Source organism: Carcharhinus amblyrhynchos, unplaced genomic scaffold (genome assembly GCF_965287045.1).
Source record: "Carcharhinus amblyrhynchos unplaced genomic scaffold, sCarAmb.v2.hapA scaffold_37, whole genome shotgun sequence".
Lineage (NCBI taxonomy): Eukaryota > Metazoa > Chordata > Chondrichthyes > Carcharhiniformes > Carcharhinidae > Carcharhinus > Carcharhinus amblyrhynchos.
In genome coordinates this window covers 3,768,834-3,790,478 of record NW_027649778.1, presented here as the reverse complement: position 1 = coordinate 3,790,478, position 21,645 = coordinate 3,768,834, and the positions used below count along the sequence as shown (strand labels likewise).

The 21,645-nt window shown below is 47.0% G+C and overlaps 1 protein-coding gene across 5 annotated transcripts in view; it reads right to left on the bottom strand.

Moving 5' to 3' along the window:
- The window catches only part of clip3 (CAP-GLY domain containing linker protein 3), a 57,586-nt gene that overhangs the window by 21,297 nt on the left and 14,644 nt on the right, over positions 1-21,645 (bottom strand). For all 5 annotated transcript variants that reach the window (XM_080218338.1, XM_080218341.1, XM_080218339.1 and 2 more), the window contains exons 3-10: positions 20,548-20,687; positions 12,052-12,145; positions 10,697-10,858; positions 9,107-9,225; positions 6,751-6,987; positions 5,107-5,242; positions 3,751-3,879; positions 276-410 (exon numbers count right to left, since the gene is read on the bottom strand). In XM_080218338.1, coding sequence (XP_080074464.1) covers positions 276-410; positions 3,751-3,879; positions 5,107-5,242; positions 6,751-6,987; positions 9,107-9,225; positions 10,697-10,858; positions 12,052-12,145; positions 20,548-20,687 — 1,152 coding nt within the window. The remainder of the gene's footprint in view (positions 1-275; positions 411-3,750; positions 3,880-5,106; positions 5,243-6,750; positions 6,988-9,106; positions 9,226-10,696; positions 10,859-12,051; positions 12,146-20,547; positions 20,688-21,645) is intronic.

Genomic DNA, 21,645 nt, shown 5'->3' with positions numbered 1-21,645 from the left:
TGGCGAGTTTCATGGTCACCAGTAGATTTCTAGTTCCAGATTTTATATTTAAATCAAATTTCCCCACCTGCCGAGGTGGGATTCGAACCCGGGTCCCTGGATTACTCAGCCAGTGACAATACCACTACCCCACCGCCTCCCTGAGTGTTTGCGGTTCCTTCAGATCCAGCAACATTCCAAGGCAGGACGGTGGTTAAGGACTTGTTAACTGCTACAGAGATCGTGATGCTGGAACCTATGCCCTGCTCCGCGCGTCGCTTCACAATATCACTCACCTGGGGCAAAGTCTGTTTTGCCGTAATACCGAATTATTCCCGGCTTCTGACCAGCCACCAGCACTTGGTCACCAATCTCAATCTTCACGCCCTCTCGATCGAGGCTACCCACTGACAACGACTTCCTTCTCAAAGCTGAGGAGAAACACAGGGATGAAACTGGAGGCCATGTCAATGCAGATGTGGACTGCATGAGGTGCGTCAACTGGCAGAATGGCTCACTCTTGGCAACGAGGACCAAGCCTTTGGATCAAGTGGGATCACAACTGTCAAGGTGAATCACAGCGTGCAACTAAATCAGATCACCAAACGATGTGTAGCCAACAAGGAGAGACTTACACAGGAAGGCCCTGCCCCTAATTAGTCTCTTGGAACTGCTGTAGTAATTGACAGTTGGTCAGTGAGCTTTAATAATAGTTCAGCGAGATAAGAGAGATTTTTATTGCCTGACATAACTCCTCAGAGACTGGTGAACCTTCACCAGATTCCCTTTTATTCACAAACTCTATTCCTCCCCTTCGTTCTTCAGATACAATGTCAGAATCCGGAGTGCTGGAATCCCTGAACCTCCTTGTTATATACAGAGGCGAAACTCCCTGATTGGGCAGGAAATCAAAGAACAAAGAAAATTATAGCACAGGAACAGGCCCTTCAGCCCTCCAAGCCTGCACCGACCATGCTGCTCGACTGAACTAAGACCCCCTACCCTTCCAGGGACCATATCCCTCTATTCCCATCCTATTCATGTATTTGTCCAGCGGCCCTTAAAAGTCTACCTCAATCCGGGAGCTCATACTCCAAGGGGCCCACCTCACGCATCTTGTTAACGTTTTTTTTTCATTTATTCGTGGGACATGGGCGTCGCTGGCTGGCCAGCATTTATTGCCCATCCCAAGTTGCCCTTGGAGGGCAGTCGAGAGTCAACCACATTGCTGTGGCTCTGAAGTCACATGTAGGCCAGGCCCGGGTAAGGACAGCAGATTTCCTTCTCTAAAGGGCATTAATGGGCCAGATGGGTTTTTCCGACAATGGTTTCATGGTCATCAGTAAATTCATAATTCCAGATTTTTTCTATTGAATTCAAATTCCACCATCTGCGTGGCGGGATTCGAACCCCGGTCCCAAGAACATTAGCTGAGATTCTGGGTTTATTGTCTCGCAATAATAATACTAGGCCATTGTCTCCCCACTGCCCCTCGAACTAGGACTTAACAATTTAATTAACAGCAGAGTTTAAATTCCCTTAAGTTCATGACAGCTGCAAATGTTACACACAAAGAATATTCACCCATATGTTTTGACCTGTATTTACAGATTAAATTAAACCTAGGTGCACATTAAAAGTGTTTTGTCACATGCACTGAGATCAAGGCTAAGGAAATTTGGTACGTCAGCTACGACTCTCACCAACTTTTAGAGATTCTCCATAGAAAGCATTCTTTCTGGTTGTATCACAGCTTGGTATGGGCTCCTGCTCTGCCCAAAACTGCAAGGAACTACAAAGGGTCGTGAATGTAGCCCAAATCATCACGCAAACCAGCCTCCCATCCACTGATTCCGTCTACACTTCTCGCTGACTCATAAAAGCAGCCAGTATAATTACGGACGCCATCCACTCCGGACATTCTCTCTTCCACCTTAGGTGGAATTGTCGTCAGTGCAGACTCGATGGGCTGAATGGCCTCCTTCTTCACTGCAGGGATTTTATGACTTGAGCACAAATTCTCTGCTGACGCTCCCAGTGCGGTACTGAGGGAGTGCTGCACCGTCAGGCTTGCCGTCACTCAGTTGGGACCTTAAAACCAAGGCCTGTTCCTTGGGTCGAGGTAAAGGCTATTACTCCCAGTGAGGAGAAGTGCTTAAGTATGGAGTGGTGGCATTGTAGACACCCTAGCCTGTGTTCGCTTTGAGCGAGGCTCCCCACGGAGCGAGGAACACGGCCTCCACTGAAAGAACCGACTCTTCCTAAAGATCAACCTTCAACCATTCCCACAAAACAAGACTAGCTGCTCATTCTGGAAGGATGTTCTTGCTATAGAGCGAGTGCAGTGAAGGTTCACCAGGCTGGTTCCTGGAATGGCAGCTCTGTCATACGAGGAGAGACTAAGTTGGTTAGGATTATATTCACTGGAGGTCAGAAGAGTGATTTTGATTTGATTTATCATTGTCACATGTATTAACACACAGTGAAAAGTATTGTTTCTTGTGCTGCATACAGACCAAGCATACCGTTCAGAGAGAAGGAAAGGAGAGAGTGCAGAATGTAGTGTTACAGTCATAGCTAGGGTGTAGAGAAAGGTCAACTTAAGGCAAAGTAAGTCCATTCAAAAGTCTGACGGCAGCAGGGAAGAAGCTGTTCTTGGGTCAGTTGGTACATGACCTCAAATTTTTAAAATCTTTTTCCTGATGGAAGAAGGCGGAAGAGAGAATGTCCGGGGTGCGTGGGGTCCTTAATTGTGCTGGCTGCTTTGCTGAGGCAGCGGGAAGTGTAGACAAAGTCAATGGATGGGAGGCTGGTTTGCCTGATGGATTGGGCTACATTCACAACCTTGCAGTCTTGGGCAGAGCAGGAGCCATACCAAGCTTTCTATGGTGCATCTGTAAAAGTTGGTGAGAGTCATAGCTGACATGCCAAATTTCCTTAGTCTCTGAGAAAGTAGGGGCGTTGGTGGACTTTCCTAACAAGAATGTCAGCATGGGGGGGAACCAGGACAGGTTACTGGTGATCTGGATAAAAACTTGAAGCTCAGAGGGGATCTCATAGAAACTTGTAAAATTCTAACAGGGTTAGACAGGATAGATTCAGAAAGAACGTTCCTGATGGTGGGGGTCATACTTTGAGGATAAGGGGTAAACCTTTTAGGACTGAGATGAGGAGAAATTTCTTCACCCAGAGGGTGGTGAATGTATGGAATTCACTCCCACAGAAAGTAGTTGAGGCCAAAACATTGTGATTTGGAGAAGAAATTAGACATAGCTCTTGGGACTGAAGGGATTGAGGGATATTGGGGGGGGTAGGGAAGGAGGGATCAGGATATTGAATTTGAGGATCAGCCAGGATCAAAATGAACGGCAGAGCAGGGTTAAAGGGCCGAATGGCCTGTTAGAATTTTACAAGTTTCTATGAGATCCCCTCTGAGCTTCAAGCTTTTAGGTGTCCAGATCACCAATAATCTGTCCTGGTTTCCCCCATGCTATAGTTAAGAAAGCCCACCAAACCTCTACTTTCTCAGAAGACTAAGGAAATTTGGCATGTCAGCTACGACTCTCACCGACTTTTACAGATGCTGCTAGTTTCTATGTATCTATGTTTCAGCTCGCTGCTCTTTGTGGCATCTTACTGAGCACACTGTGCTGGCAGGAGCCACTACACTTGTGAAGTGTGTTGAGCGGATTTTGGGAGATATTAATCAAGGCGGAAAGTACTTCAACCACCATCAAATAAATCAGAAATTCAAATCGAGACAAAAAGAACCTTTTTTATCTTTCTTTGTCTTCCCAGTCATTCGGGAGAAATCCATCCTGGGAGTTCTGGGTGTGGACGTTACAGATGAAGGAGTCTGGTCGAGAACTTTGCTGATTTTAGACACCGGAGAAAAATAACCTGTTAAAAAAAATACATATGCATATTGGACGTGTGAAATGAGCACAACAATCGCTCAGTGGCACAGTGGTTAGCACCACTGCCTCACACTGCCCTATTCATAACATCCTTTGCTAAGAGACGCACAAGCAGCTCCCAGCCTAAACGAACCACTTAGTGGAGTCGTAAATCACAGACAGACTCTCTCAGTCAATCTTGGAATCGTGCCAATACCTCACCCCAGCAGGAGTGGGGCAATTAAACTGAGAGCCCCAAACTTGGGTGGAATGGGGGGGGGGGGGGGGGGCAAGGGTAAAGAATTCTATTCCCTTCCCCTCTCTCGGTCGCTGTTCAGCAACTCCTTTCTGTGTAAACATGAGGTGACGGCTCAATTCTCTTCCTGCCACAGTCAAATAGCCCGCTGCAAAAATGATAAATTTGGATGAGATACACAGAGGGGGTTCAGCAGGGCAGGAAGGCTGGAGTGGGGGTAAATGGAGTATGAAAGACCCCGTCAACACAATTTCACAGAATCATAGAATCCCTACAGTGCAGAAGGAGGCCATTCAGCCCATCGAGCCTGTACCCGACAACAATCCCACCCAGGCCCTATTCCCTTAACCTCTCATATTTGCCCCACTAATCCCCCTGACACTAAGGGGTAATTTAGCACAGCCAATCTGCCTAACCTGCACATCTTTGGACTGTGGGAGGAAACTGGAGCATCTGGGGGAAACCCACGCAGACACGGAGAGAACGTACAAACTCCACAGAGACTGTGACTCAAGCCTGGAGTTGAATCCGGGTCTCTGGCGCTGTTAGGCAGCACTGCTAACAACTGCGCCATCTATTAGATCTAACCTCTTCTTAGCTAGTTTAAAAATATGCGTTTTGGTACTCATCCCTAGTTGCCATACTCCAGTGCCTGTTCGGGTACACCAAGGGAGAATTTAGCATGGCCAATGCACCCTAACCAGCACATCTTTCGGACATGGAGAGAACATGCAAACTTTCCTCAATATATAACTAATCAAATGAACATATGGAGGTTGAGAGGTGATCTAATTGAGGTATTTAAAATCATCCAAAATGACAAATATTTCCTGCAGTGGGGAAATTCAAACCCAGGATGTTGTGATCTAATTGTCTGGTGGATCCAGATCGAGGGGCTGAATGGCCTTCTCTTCCTGTGAGAATCGGACCAACGTTCCAGATGTAGGACAACCTCCCCGAGCGAGTTCCCCTTACCATGCTTTGGAGGGCAAATAAAATAGCTTATCCCTCCGACGCTGCCATCATTCTTCCCTTCCGGCTCATCCAGCTCCACGCCAACCCACTGCCCGCTGGCAAACTCTGTGGTGCCGCAGAATCGCAGCGTTCCGACCTGGAACAGATGGAAAAAACAAAATCACAGGTTTCAATCTACAGGAGACATGGAGGGCAAGGAGCGAGAGTGTTAGTGAGTGCATACACGGGAGTCTCTGCGGTTCTGTTTTTTTATTCATAGAACGTAGAACATTTGGCCCTCGATGTTGCACTGACCTGTGAATCCAATCTAAAGCTCATCTAACCTACACTATTCCAACATCATTCATATGTTTATCCAATGATCATTTAATTGTCTTTAATGTTGGCAAGTCCACGACTGTTGCAGGCAGGGCATTCCACGCCCTTGCTACTCTCTGAGTAAAGAACCTACCTCTGAAATCTGTCCTATATCTATCACCCCTCAATTTAAAGTTACGTCCCCTTGAGCTAGCCATCTCCATCCGAGGAAAAAGACTCTCACTGTCTACTCTATCTAATCCTCTTGTATGCCTCTATTAAGTCACCTCTGAACCTTCTTCTCCCTAATGAAAACAACCTCAAGTCCCTCAGTCCTTCCACATAAGATCTTCCCAGCATACCAGGCACCATCCTGGTAAATCTCCTCTGCACCCTTTCCAATACTTCCACATCCTTCCTATAATGCAGCAACCAGAACTGTATGCAATACTCCAAGTGCAGCCACACCAGAGTTCTGTACAGCTGCAACATGACCTCACGGCTCCTAAACTCAATCCCTCTACCAATAAAAACATTCATTTATTCATGGGATCTGCATGCTGGCACAGTGGTTAGCGCTGCTGCCTCATGGCGCCAGGGACCCAGATTCGATTCCTGGCTTGGGGAGTTTGCACATTCTCCCCATGTCTGTGTGGGTTTCTTCTGAGTTCCCCTGTCCAGATTAGGTGTTATTAGTCACGCTAAATTATCCCTTGTCAGGGGGGTTAGCAGGGTAAATATGTGGGGTTGAGAGCATAGGGCCTGAGTGGGATTGTTGTTGGCGCATACTTGATGGACAGAATGGCCTGTAGGGATTCTGTGGTTAGATTTTCAATTCTAGATTTTTACTGAATTCAAATTCAAATTCAAACCTTCAACAGGGTTGGACAGGGTAGATTCAGGAAGAGTGTTCCCGATGGTGGGAGAGACCAGAACTAGGGGTCATAGTTTGAGGATAAGGGGTTAACCTTTTAGGACTGAGGTGAGGAGAAATTTCTTCACCCAGAGGGTGGTGAATGTGTGGAATTCACTCCCACAGAAAGTAGCTGAGGCCAAAATGTTGTGTAATTTCAGGAAGAAATTAGATATAGCCCTTGGGGCTAAAGGGATTGAGGGATATGTCGGGGGGGATCAGGATATTGAATTTGATCATAATGAATGGCAGAGCACGATTGAAGGGCTGAGTGGCCATTGGCTCCCCCTGTTATGGACTGTTAGCTTCTTACCTAGATCTCTTAAGGTAAGTAGCAAAGATTGGCAATGTACGGTGCTGGCTGGATAGGGACGGCAGGTACCAGACAACCACTGTTACAATAAGCATTCGCTCCCTCTCCAAAATCTCCTCACCTTATCCGTATCCACAAGCACTCGATCTCCGAGTTTAAGGCCCAACGAGGTCAGCATCAGGTTTCCCGGGATGTTGTCGTAATTTGGTAAGGTGACCTTGGGAAGGTTACAGCTCAGAGGGACTGCATCGAGCAGCAACTGCTTCAGCTCCTTGGCAACCATGGCAGCTTCAGCCTTATCCAGAGTCATGTCCATCGGGTCTGGCACAACGTCAGCCGGAACCTGCCCCTTCCGGTTCTGTTGAATGGGAGAAGATTTGGAAATCAAAACATTTAAAACAGGAGAGAGGGAGAGAGAGGGAGAGAGACAAGGGAGTCTAGTCATGAGTGAGATATTCTGGGTATTGAGCGGGGAGGGGGCGGGGAACAGGAAAAAGATACAAAAATCTGAGGTCACATACGAAGCGACTCAATAACAGCTTCTTCGCTGCCGCTGTCAGACTTTTGAATGGACCTACCTCGCATTAAGTTGATCTTTCTCTGCACCCTAGCTATGACTGTAACACTACCTTCTGCACCCTCTCCTTTCCTTCCCTCTGAACGGTATGCTTTGTCTGCGTAGCGCGCAAGAAACAATACTTTTCACTGTATGTTAATACATGTGACAATAATAAAGCAAATCAAATCAAAGACTTAAATTCAATTAGTTAATAAATCTAGAATTAATAGATAATCCCAGAAAGGCCAAACATATTTTTCTTGTACGCTCCTGGGGTGTGTACATCGCTGGCTGGGCCAGAATGTAACTCCCATCCCTAATTACCCTTGAGAAGATGATAGTGAATTACAGCCACCACCGCCCCCCCCCCCCCCCCCCACCCCCCACCCGTATATACCTTTCCCCTAAAGGCCATTTCAGAGGGGTATGGGACATGGGTATCACTGATTGGCCAGCTTTTATTGCCCATCCCTAGTTGCCCCTGGAGGGCAGTTCAGATTCAACCCCATTGCTGTGGCTCTGCAGTCACATGTAGGCCAGACCAGGTAAGGACGGCAGATTTCCTTCCCTAAAGGACATTAGTGAACCAGATGTGTTTTTAACAGCAATCAGGAATATCCGATCAGTGTTTATTCTAGATTTATTAACTAATTGAATCCAGCAAGATCTAGCTGAAAACAAGACCTTGCTTCCCTGAAGGGTGCAAGTCTGTGTGTTTTTTGGGGCTGGACCAGAGTCTCTCTGGTGCTTTGGAAAGCTATCTTGTTTTCAAACTACTCCGAGTCACAGGAGTATTTGACTTTAGTCTCATAAGAAAAAAGAATCGGTTCCAGAATCAAGTGAATATTAGTCTGTGCTATGCCAAACCTGTGAAAAGGTTTTTTTTTGTTGTCTACGGGCTTTGGTTTTAATTGAAACAGTGATATTCATTAAAAGTTATACATTATAATGGTTGTTTTGTTTCTTGTTTATAATTAAAGGTTCTTGCTAATTTTCTTATTATAAATATTAACTATATTCTTAAATAAAATTTGTTTGGTAAAAGCTCCCTAGTGGGTGATTTGGACCACACCTGATGTGAAGCATCTCATGCTTATCCTAGCCAAATTCAAGGTGAAAAACTTATAATCCAGGAGGATTCCATAAAACACTTGGGAGTTTTTAACCTGAACCATAACAGAAAGGAAATGGAATTCTCCAGGTTGAATAGCACAGGGAAGAAAAATCATCCAGCATTCCCACTCACTGTCTGAATCCAGCAACGTTGCATTGGAAAAGTAGATGAATGGAGGCCAGGTCAAAGGATCTGACTCACAGCTCACCTGAAGTGTGGGCAACTGGTGAGGTGCGGCAAGATGGCAACATGGGCAGCATGGTGGCACAGTGGTTAGCACTGCTGCCTCACAGCGCCAGGGACCTGGGTTTGATTCCCAGCTTGGGTCAGTGTCTGTGCAGAGTTTGCACATTCTCCCCGTGTCTGTGTGGGTTTCCTCCGGGCGCTCCGGTTTCCTCCCACAGACCGAAAGAAGTGCTGGGAGGATTATAAGTTTTGCCTCTTGAATTTGGCTCAGGTAAGCATGAGATGTTCCGCTTCAGATATGATTCAAGTGACTCACTAGGGAGCTTTTACCAAACAAAGTCTATTTAAGAATACAGTTATCATGTATAGTAAGAAAATTAGTAACTTTTTTTATCAATTACAAACAAGAAACAAAACAATCACTATAATGCATTGACCCAAACAGGTGCCGGAGTGTGATGAGGGGGTTTCACAGTAACTTCATTGTAGTGTTAATGTAAGCCTTACTTGTGACCAGTAAATAAACTATTTGTTACAAAAAGCCCTCAGCAATGTGTAATCTGCAGAAGGAGGAGGAGGGAAGGAGAGAACGTAAGGGTCAGAGAAGGAAGAGCTTACACGGACAGCTGGGTTTGCTCCGTGCTCAAGGAGACACTTGACAGCCCCCAGGCACAGGTTGGAAGCTGCTATGTGCAGGGCTGTCCCATGGTTGAAGTCGCTGCAGGTGGAGTTCAGCACTACAAAAAAACACACAGCAGAACAAACATCTCAGCTAATAGCCCCCAAGACAAGAAAACAGACATCTCACAAACACGGGCAGCAGGGTGATTGAAATCTCCTAATTTCAGGGCACCATTTTGGACTCAAACCATAGAAAGGATGGAAGGAATCATCATAGGAATATAGAGAAGCAGGAGTAGACCATTCGGCCCTTGGAGCCTGCTCCGCCATTCATTATCATGGCTGATCACCAAATTCAATATCCTGTTCCCACCACCACCTCCCCACCACCCCCACAATATCCCTTGATCCCGTTAGCCCCAAATCCCGCCCGAGTCAATGGACCTTTGCATTGTCCACCCAACCCCCTGTCCCCCATCCCACCCCTTACAATTCCCGTGGGAGGCAGGATATTCTCCCCATAGCCTCTCCTCATAATGATTACTACACTCCATATAAAGACTCATAGACACATGAGCAAGAGACTGAGACAGAATGAGAGATGTGTAATGTGCCTGACTGTTCTTGCAAAGGGTCACCACAGGCAGGATGGGCCAAAGAACCTCTTTCCGTGCTACAAGTTTCTATAATTCAGTGAAAACAAGTCATTGCATTTGTTGTAAAATTGGTATAGGTAAAATTGTCCTTAAAATGGTAATTCTTTTCCCTGGACTTAAGAGTTTTTAAAAGAAAGGAAGATACAGGTGCATATAGAGCACACAGACTGAAATATCATATCAAGAGGCCAGGCAGTGGTGTTGCCAAGGCAGTAGGCTATTTTTGAATTTTGCCCAATTTAAATTAGGCGCTTGAAATAACAGCAGCCTATTAAATTTGAATTTGAAATTTTGGTAACCTGAGAACAAATCCTATTATGGGGATGTTGGTATGTGATCAGGGGTTTAAGAGACAGCTCTCAGCTCGAAACAGGCAGATAGCAACTGCTCTCTCTCTGACACGGCTAATAGCTAAGAAGACAGAAGATTCTGGAAGAAAAAAACCTGGTTGTATTTTGAGAGTGGCTAAATAATTTTTTTTGTTAATAAGTGGGAATTGTAATTATCTAAACAGCATTCCATTAGAATAATGTTTTATTGGGTTTGTTAATAGTTTAGTTAACTGGTTCACTGTTAGTTTGATGAATAAAGTGTTACTTGTTGATTTTACAGGGAGAATCTTAGTTATTTTGATTGAGCCACTGAAAGTTGCTGATATGCAGATCGTGCTATTTCTCACACTCACTTTAACAAATTATAAAGTGAGGTATTCCTCTGGGAGTGGTTAGGTGTTAGCTCTCAGAGAGGGGATAAACCCTTGGACTGTTGTACTGCTGCCACTCCCAGATTCCCAACAGTAACAGAACAGTCACAGTGCCAGGAAGTCGAGTTTCTCAACACGCTTAGGGGTTTTTGTAGCCAGGGGCGCGGGGAGAACAACGGAGAATTCCAAGCCCCGTGACTGCGCCTGAGGCAACGGTCCAGCCCCTACCTTTGGGTTTGTGAGCCTTCAGGAGGATGCGAGTTATCTCGGGTACATCGAAGTAAGCGGCGTAGTGAAGAGCGTTCATGTTGGTCCATCGACTGCGAAGCCCCACGTCAGCCCCCAGAGAGATCAGCTGGTTGCACAGACGCACAGCGGCCACAGGATCCCCTAGACCGAGCACAAGTACATGACTTAACACCAGCAACTTGCACTGAGATAGCGCTTTTAACACAGTGCAGGATATTCCGGTTGAGCCCACCCCAAGATCAGAAACTCCTGTCTGAGGTCAATGGATCCAAACACAGTCTGTCAAATCCTCCCTCCCACCTGTATCGATTCCGGTGAGACTGGAAAACTTACCCAAGTAAAACATCTCCAGATAGTCATACCACAGCTAACAGACAAAATCTGACATTGAGCCACACAAGAGGATATTTGGGCAGATGATCAAATGCTTGGTCAAACACAGTAGGTTTTGGGAATGTCTTAGAAGAGAGAGCTGGAGAGTTTTATGCAGGGAATTCCAGAGCTCAGGACCACAGGCAACTGAAGACACGGCTGCCAATGATGGAGCGATTAAAATTGGAAATGCCTAGGGGGCCAGAATTGGAGGAACGCACAGGTCTTGGAGGAACTTGAACATAAAGATGAGAATAATAAAATTAAAGTATCAGTGGACTGGGAGCCAATGGAGGTCACAGCGAGCACAGAGGGAGCAGTTTAAATGATCAGTACCTGTTGCAAGTTAGGATTTTGGCAGCAGTGTTTTGGGCGAGTTTTCAAATTTACAAAGAGATTAAAACGAAAACCGCTGCATTTTAATTTGCCCTCAATGAATTGAAATGACACTTCATCAACATTCATTGGAAACATCCCAAGCGCAGCAACAAACTCGTTTCTCATGTCGTGGGCTCTCTAATCGCTCTTAAGGGATTGGGTAAGTGCGTTGTAGGTTAATTTATTAAGACTAGGCACATGAGGACAGTCTTACATTGGTGTAACACTTCGAGACACTAAGGGCTGTGCGTGAGTGCTCTGCTCAAGGCAAAAGTGAAATTAAAACTGGAGCATGAGATACACTTCCTTCTTAGTGATATCACACAGATAGCCCTTAAAGATGCATTACCACAGCAAGCATGCAATGCCTGACTTGGAGCACGATTTCATGGAAATATCCTCCCGCACCTCCCCCACCCCCGGAGTTTATTCCCAATCCGCCCTCACTGTTTTTGGGAAGAGGGAGCTTTGAACACATCCGGGCTGCAGATGTCAAGAGTTGGGAACAAAAGCGTTCTCCCATTTCCATTCACAGGTGTCAGAAAGTAACCTGCTCTGCCACTCACTGTAAACCCAACGCTTACCGACACCGTGTGCTCCCGCCTTGCAGGCGTAGTGCAGCAAGGTCATATCTGTCAGCCCATCCCGGTCGTTGACGTGGCAGCCTCGCTTGAGAATCTGGATCGACAGAAAGAGCAAGAGGAGACTTCAATGTCGCAAAACAGACCAGGGTCCCGTTAATCACCCAACCCACGTTCTGTAAATCGGCCTGACACGTGTAAGGAAGCTGGTTGCTGAAAGTTGATCAACGGGTTAGTGCGGAGTAAATGTATTTAATTATCAATAGTCTGGGCCTCCAGCTTGCCTACACTGACACCCCTGCGGTCCTGAGGGAGTGCTGCACTGTCAGAAGTGCTGCCTTCCCTTCGAGATATTAAATCAAGGCCTTATCCCCCTCTCTCAGATAGATGTAAAACATCACATAAGACAGTGGTTAGCACTGCTCCCTCACAGCACCAGGGACCCAGGTTCAATTCCCAGCTTGGGTCACTGTCTATGTGGAGTCTGCATGTTCTCCCCATGTCTGCGTGGGTTTCCTCCAGGTGCTCTGGTTTCCTCCCACACTCCAAAAGACATACTGGTTAGGTGCTAAATTCTCCCTCAGTGTACCCGAACAGGCGCCGGAGTGTAGCAACTGGGGGAATTTCACAGTAACTTCATTGCAGTGTTAATGTAAGCCTACTTGTGACACCAATAAATAAACCATTCACTGAAGTCCCTCATTCTTGGGACTATCTCCTCCCCACCACTCTCCAAGGCTTTGACATCCTGCCTAAAGTGAGGTAACCGGAAATGCACACAATTCTCCGACAGTGACTTAGAGAAGGAAAAATTAATAAGCAAGGAATTGGCACACTTAGATTGGGTTTCCAATCTGTCACGTTAACCTGGGTGGCACGGTGACACAGTGGTTAGCACTGCTGCCTCACAGTGCCAAGGACTAATGTTCGATTCCAGCCTTGGGTCACTGTCTATGTGGAGCCTTCACGTTCTCCTGTATACATGTGGGTTTCCTCTGGGTGCTCTGGCTTCCTTCCACAGTCCAAATATGAGACAGTTGGGAGATTGGCCATGCTATACTGCCCTTTGGTATCTAAATATGTGCAGGTTAGGGGGAAATTGGCCGTGTTAAATTGCCCCTTCGTGTCCAAAGATGTGCTGGTTAGGTGGATTGGCCATGCTAAATTGCCTCTAAGTAACAGGGGGATTAGGAAGGTAAATGCATGGGGTTATGGGGATAGGGCCCAGGTGGGATTGTTGTGGGTGCAGACTCGATGGGCCAAATGGCCTCCTTTTGCGCTATCGGGATTCGATGAAACCTGGAAGCTGCTCGCACAAAGGGCTGTTAAGCTGGTGCGAGGAGGAGAAAATGTAAACCTTGCGGCTGATAAGATTTTCCTGAGGAAAGAATACGATAACGCTTATGGAACCAATGCTAAAGACCGAGATAAGCCACGATCTCACTGAGTGGTATAGCAGGTTCAATCACCTCCTGTCCCTCGATTCCTCTGTGAGTAGAAACCTCGAGGAACGAATCTTTCCAAATGCCGATGGCTGGGTTGTTCTTTACTGCATCCCTTACCTCACCGTGGCTCTGAAGGTCGGACTTATAGACAGGGACAGTAATGATCTCAGCTTCAGTTTCAGGGAGTCACTGCATCTGGTTGTAAAATCAATCACTAATGTACAGTTACAGGCGGGTTGAACTGGATAACACTGACTCTTCATCAAGAAAATATACTGCTCTGTGGAATCAATACGCCCCTGGGCTTTCAGCCAATAAACATCCATCAGTTTCAGCCATTGCCTCACCCCGGTTATGCTTCATAAATAGCCTCTCTTTTCTCCTCTGTATAACGGGGCTGTTTTCTTTGTGTTTTATTTTCCGGACAAGGACAGTAAGGCACAGGCGAGTGATCTACTCCACTGCAGAAACATTTGTCATCCATCCCATCACATCCTTTAAAACGAATCATCGAATCCCGACAGTGGATTCGGAGGCCATTTGGCCCATCGAGCCTGCAGTGGCAACAATCCCCACCCAGGCCTTATCCTCGTAACCCCACATCTTTGCCCTGCTGATCCCCCGATACTAAGGGGCCATTTAGCCGCCCAATCTAACCCACTCATCTTTGGACACTAAGGGGCAATTTATAGAATTACAGAAACCCTACAGTGCAGAAGGAGGCCATTCAGCCCATCGAGTCTGCACCAACCACAATCCCACCCAGGCCCTATCCCCGTTACCCCACATATTTAACCAGCTAATCCCCCTGACACTAAAGGGCAATTTAGCATGGCCAATCCACCCAACTTACACATCTTTGGACACTAAGGGGCAATTTAGCACGGCCAGTCCACCTAGTCCGCACATCTTTGGGCTGTGGGAGGAAACTGGAGCACCCGGAGGAAACCCACGCAGACACGGGGAGAACGTGCAGACTCTGCACAGGCAGTGACCCAAGCCGGGAATCAAACACAGGTCCCTGGGGCAGCAATGCTAACCACTATATCACCTGTACACATGTTGACTATCTTAGGGGTTGACTAGCCCCCCTGCTTGTTCCTGATTCCCTGCGGATTTATACCTTTCCAGTATTTATCCGGTTCCCTTCTGAAAGTTACTGATGAATCTGTTTCCAGCACCCTCCCCCTCCAACCTCACAATCCGCTGTGCATCCAACTCTCAAAAATAATTCATCTCATCTCCCCGCTTTTGTTTTGCTAGTGTGTCTGGCTGCCACACCCCCCACCCCCAGCACTGGAAACAATTTCCTCCTGATGATTTTCACCCTTCATCGTCATATTTAATCTGCCTTCTACGCTCTGAGGAGAACGATCCCAGCTTTTCTACTTTCTCCACATTCACTGAGCACTGGCAGCACAGTGGTTAGCACTGCTGCCTCTCAGCGCCAGGGTCCTGGGTTCGATTCCACGCTGGGGTCACTGTCTGTGTGGAGTCTGCACATTCTCCCCGTGTCTGCGTGGGTTTCCTCCAGGCATTCCTGTTTCCTCTCACAATCCAAAGATGTGCATGTTAGGTGCATTGGCCATGCTAAATTCCCTCTGAATATCAGGGGGGATTAGCAGGGTAAATACATGGGGCTATGGGGATAGGGCCAGGGCCGGGGTGGGTTTGTTGTAGGTGCAGACTCGATGGGCCAAATGGCCACCTTCTGCACTGTAGGGAACGGGACTCAACTCAGTAACTCGTTCAGGAAGCTGATGCGAGAATGATGGGCTGAGTGGTCTCCCCTGTGCTCAGATATCAGGATTTCCAAGCCTCAATGTTGGAAGAAGGGAAAGAAATAGGGATCCAGAGAGAGAGAGAAAACAGTTTTGGATTACACAAGTAGAGAGCTAGTACAGGAATCATGGGCTGAAAGGCCTCCCCAGTCTGCTGTAGGAGCTAGTGGATCTGGGGAAAAATAAGAAACAGAGGGACCAATCGGAGAAGACAGAGCTCCCCGAACTCTGCTTTCTGGACTGATTTATCTTTCAAGCCTGAGAGTTTTATTGCAAACAATTCTCTAATTCTGAGTCTGAACTGAAGCACTTGGGAGTAATATCCGAGGCTTCAGATAGTAAATAGCCATCTGACAATTAAATGATGGAGAAACTCTGGGATTGATGTCTGGGCCAAGGAACAGCCAGTGTACAAACGGGTCCTGTAATAAATGGGTCACACGGAGATGGGATTCTCAGTAATTCCCAGCCAGGCAACCAACACAATGAGAGTGTGGATCGAGTCCAACAGAAACAGCGAGTGTGGAGATTGAGGCCTTTAAATCAAATCAAAATCTTTGGCTTTCAATCTCTTCAGTTTTATTTGGTTAATGTGATTGAGGTCAGGTTCTTTTTATGTGCTTTTCAATGTGAGGGTGGGGGGGGGGGGGGGGGCCAGAATTATTTACCCCAGGATGTGGCTCACACTGCCATGGCTAAATTTATCACCACATTTCCTTGTTGCCCCCCCCCCAGAAGTCACTATTCGCAGGTATCATGTACAGGTCAATGAGGTTGGCAGGTTCCCTCCCCCACCGCGCGTGCACCGCCCCCCCCCACTCCCCCCCACCGATTCCGCCCCCCCCCCCCCCCCCAACCCCTGGCTCTCTCTCTCCTCTCCCCCCCCCACCACCCCCACCCACACCCACCCCCCTCCCCACACCCCCACCGAGTTCAGGAACTGCTGCCTCACAGCGCAAGGGACCTGGGCTCGATTCCGGCCCTGGGTCACTGTCTGCGTGGAGTTTGCATGTTCTCCCCGTGTCTGCGTGGGTTTCCTCCGGGCGCTCCGATTTCCTCCCACACTCCAAAGGTGAGTGACTAGATGGATTGGCCATGCTAAATTGCCCCTTAGTGTCCAAAGATGTGTAGGTTAGGTGGGGCACAACTGAGGTTGTAAAAGGGAAGGCTCAAACATGCTGTTGAAGAATTTTCATTCATAGAGCACTTTAATCTACCCCGAGGTGCTTCCTGAAGGGGCAGGAAATAAACAAGGTGGATCAGGGAATAGATGTCGAACTTTAGTGAGAAGGTTGTAGGAATCATAACTGAAAGCTTACTAAAAGAGAGGCTTTGAAATAGGTTTCTGTTCATTGAGATAGACTTTCCTGTTTGGGACATGATCCTGCATCAGAATAAGAAGTTGAACACAGTGTGTGGGCTCACTGTCCTTGGGCTAATACTTCAGATCTGTTCCATTGGTTGAAGGCTTCACATTACAGCAGCACTCTAACCAAGTGACAATGAATCCTCAGAGAAAGCAGTGTCTCATTGATCTAGACGGTGGACTAGCTTTGAGATCTGTGTACAGTGTCCTTCAAGAGATCAGACTCCCACTCCCCCAGGTCACTGCATTCCAGCCTGGAATCACCAAGGCCTTTACTTTCTCAGAAGACTAAGGAAATTTGGCATGTCCGCTATAAACCCCAACAACTTCTACAGTCGTACCATGGAAAGCATTCTTTCTGATTGTATCACAGCTTGGTATGGCTCCTGCTCTGCCCAAAGCCGCAAGGAACTACAAAGGGTCATAAATGAAGCCCAGTCCATCACTCAAACCAGCCTCCAAACCACTGACTCAGTCTACATTTCCTGCTGCCTCGGAAAAGCAGCCAGCAAAATTATGGACTCCGCACATCCCGGAAATTCTCTCTTCCACCTTCTTCCACCAGGAAAAAGATACAAAAGTCTGAGGTCACATACCAACCGACTCAAGAGCAGCTTCTTCCCTGCTGCCATCAGACTTTTGAATGGACCTACCTCACATTAAGTTGATCTTTCTCTACACTCTCGCTATGAGTGTAACACTACATTCTGCACTCTCGCCTTTCCTTCTCTATGAACGGTATGCTTTGACTGTACAGTGCGCAAGAAACAATACTTTTCACTGTATGTTGATACACGTGACAATAATCAATCAAATCAAATCGAAATCAAGTGTCTCATTGTAATCTCCTCGAGGCCCAACATTTATCCCGCCTCAGGCCAGTTTCTCTGCTAATAACTCAATCCCCTCAACCCTCAGCCCTGTTCATAGAATTCCTACAGTACAGAAGAGACCATTCAGTCCATCGAGTCGGCATCGACAGAGTATCTTACCCTGGCCCTCTGCTCCACGCTATCCCTGTAACCCCATTCATTTCTCATGGCTAATCCACGTAATCTGTACATCTCGGGACACTAAGGGGCAATTTAATATGGCCAGTCCACCTAAGCTACACAGCATTGGACACTACGGGGCAATTTAGCATGGCCAATCCACCTAACCTTCACATCATTGGACACTAAGGGGCAATTTAGCATGGCCAGTCCACCTAAACTACACATCATTGGACTGTGGGAGGAAACCGGAGCACCTAAAGGAGTCCCACACAGACATGGGGAGAACTTGCAAACTCCACAGTTACCCAAGGTAGAATTAAACCCGGGGTCCCTAGTGCTGTGAAGCAGCAGCGCTAACCACTCTGCCACCTGTACACTTGTTGACTATCTCAGCGGAATTGTTGCCTCAAAGAGAAATCTTCCACTAGCCTGAGTTCAGGATGCACCCATCAGGTCGGGTACCTAATAGGTAACTGAGCCAGGATGTGGATCCTCAGTGTGTTTCACATCATGTTATCTGTGAAGTAGGGTGGGAGAGAGACCTTGAAGCTTAAACACCAGCCGAACAAATTCACGGCTCAGACACAAAGAAGAGAAAAAAAAATTACAGGAAGAGGCCTGCTCCGATCATGATGCCTGCCTAACCTAAAACTATATGCACTTCCAGAATCCGTATCCTTCCATTCCCATCCTATTCATGTAAACATCTAGATTCCCCTTAAATATCGCTATAGTATCTGCTCCCACCAGCTCCCCAAGCAACACGTTCCAGACATTCACCACCCTCTGTGTAAAAAACCTGCCTCACACATCTCCTCTAAACTTTTCCCCAAGCACCTTAAACTTATCTCCCCTAGTGACTTGACTTTTCCACCCTAGGAAAGAGCATCTGACTATCCACTCTGTCCATGCCACTCAATCTTGTAAACCTCTATCAGGTCACCCATCAACCTCCGTTCTTCCAGTGAGAACAAACCAAATTTCTCCAACCTTTTCTCATAGCTAATGCCCTCCAGACCAGGCAACATCCTGGTAACCCTCCTCTGTACCCTCTCCAAAGCCTCCACATCCTTCTGGTAGTGTGGCAACCAGAATTATACACAATATTCCACTTGAGGCCTAACTAAGGTTCGGTACAGCTGCAGCATGACCTGCCAATTGTTCTACTCAATGCCCCGTTATTTTATAAATCAGCACTCACCAAGTTAACCATTGGTACAAAGTCAACGCCTTCATCAAACATTTTCATCAACGTGGAATTTTTAAAATCAATTTGCAATTAGGAGGCCATTCAGCCCATCGAGCCTACACCGACAACAATCCCACCCAGTCCCTATCCCTATAACCCCATATGTTTACCCTGCTAATCCCCTCAATACTAATGGACAATTTAACATGACCAATCCACCAAACTCACATGTCTTTGGGACTGTGGGAGGAAACCAGAGCACCCAGAGGAAACCCATGCAGACGCGGGGGGAGTGTGCAAACTCTACTCAGGCAGTGGCCCAAGCTGAGAATCGATCCAGGGTCCCTGGCGCGGTGAGGCAGCAGGGCTGACCCACTGTATCACCATGCTGTCCTTTTGAGGATGAGGGGTAAACCTTTTAGGACTGAGGTGAGGAGAAATTCCTTCACCCAGAGGGCGGGGAATGTGTGGAATTCACTCCCACAGAAAGTAGTTGAGGCCAAAACGCTGTGTGATTTCAAGAAGAAATTAGATATCGCTCTTGGGGCTAAAGGGATTGAGGGATATGGATAGGGGGGTGGGATCAGGGTATTGAATTTGGTGATCAGCCATGACCAACATGAATGGTGGAGTCGGCTCGAAGGGCCGAATAGCCTCCTCCTGCTTCTAGTTTCTATACTACCCAATTACCGCCGCATCAACGTGTGACAGCCACCCTGCCCAGTACATCGCATACTTAAGTGTGAGGATAAGACCATCTGAAAGAACAGCCTGGAATTGAAAGGGAGTTGCATCGAGAAGAGCAGCTTAATTACTCAGAGCCTCAGTTATTCCATTCCCAAGTAAGGTGGAATTAAGAAAGTATTAAAAGATTCAAATGCTTGTCTTCCCGAATTTGAACAAATGAACTAGCCCGAGGCAGCTGACCCCATGAGAGTGCTAACGTGAAATTGGATTGAATTAATAATGCAGTTCAGGAACAAATTATGCAAATTTCCAGTGACGATCAGCTTCCCGTCTGGTTAACAGTTCAATAATTTTGGTCACCGTATTAAATGAAATTGTGTTGCAGTCTTAGCTTTTAAGGTCAGGAATTTTCACAGGTACTCTCTCTCTCTTTGGGTGGCACGGTGGCACAGTGGTTAGCACTGCTGCCTCTCAGTGCCAGGGACACAGGTTCAATTCCCTGTCACTGTCTGTCTGGGTTTCAACCGGGCACTCTGGTTTCCTCCCACAGTCCGCAAGACGTGCAGGTTAGACGGACTGCCCATGCTATGTTGCCCCATAGTGTCGGGGGGGCTAGCTTGGGTAAATGGCTAGCCAGAGAGTGGTGAATCTGTGAAACTCTTTGACGCAGAAGGCTGTGGAGGTCAGGTCTTTGAGTGTCTTTAAGGCAGAAATAGATAGGTTCTTGATTGATAAGGGGTTCAGGGGTTATGGGGAAAAGGCAGGAGAATGGGGATGAGAAAAATATTAGCCATGATTGAAAGGCAGAGCAGACTCGATGGGCCGAATGGCCTAATTCTGCCCATATGTCTTATGGTCTTATGCATGGGGTTATGGGGATGAGGCCTGGTTGGGATTGTGGTTGGATGGGCCAAATGGCCTCCTTCTGCACTGTAAGGATTCTACGATTCTTAGAAATCTTCCCGCAGCAAAATGAACTTTTCTTTCTTGCCCATCCTTGGTGTGATTCCGTAAAGACCCCAGAACGTTGACTCACCTCACTGCCGATGGTGTCAATCTTGTGCTGCACCTGAGGGACCCACTGTCTGATGATAGCAAAGAGTTCAGGGATGGTCGTCTGGGGGTCAAACAGGATTTCCTGGCAAGCGGGGTCATTCGGGTCGAAGAACGTGAAAGCTGCAGGGGAGAAAATTTCAACCAATCACTGCGTTCCACTTCCCCGTCGCACACGGCTGAGCAGCCAGAGGTACGGGGGCCACCTTTAGGACCCAGAACCCGGTTATAACACCCAAAGCCTCTGGAGGCAGAGCACAGGGACCCCATGGCAATATTTCCACAGAATTCTCCAGTGCCCTTGATAGATTTAGGTTTATTTATTAGTGTTTGTTGAGGAATCCTCTATAAGATTTGCTCCAAAGATTTCATTTTTAAGCTATTACTGCCTAAGCAATTACAGTTGATGCTAGACTGTAGGGGTTAACTAACTCACACTTGACTACATTTTAAAACTCAGAAAGCATGCTGGGTTAGCTAGAAGTTGACTGCTTTTTTGAAGGATTCCATGCAAGTTTTTCATACGCCGAACAAGTTTTTCTCAAACAACGTCGGCAAGGCCTGTTTCTCCAAGTTGGAGACAGCATGTGCAAACAATTCCAATAACAGGATAACAATTATATTGTAGTTTCAGCGCTGCATTTGCAGTTCTGTTTTGTTTTTGAGTTCAGTGTGTTTGGGCTCAGAGGGCTGGCAGTGAAAAAGCCAGACTCTCTCCAACTTTTCCCTTCTTTTCCATTTCTGCAATGATTTAATTTTCTTTAACTTCTGCTCAACCAAAGAAACTCATTTCAACATTGTACCAGTGCCATCGTCGCCTGCCAATGTCAAAGACTAGACCTGAACAGGACATACTGATGAGGTTAGGGTAGAAAGGAACTGGTGTGGAGCCTTCGTTGGACTGCATGAGGGGAGATCAAGTTGATGATAAAAAGGTCTGGATAAAGTAGACGTGGAGCAGATGCTTCCTCTTGTGGGACATTCTAGGATGAGAGGTCTTAGGATAAGGGGCAGCAAATTTAAAACAGAGTTGAGGAGAAGCTACTTCTCCCAAAGGGTTGTGAATCTGGGATTTGCTGCC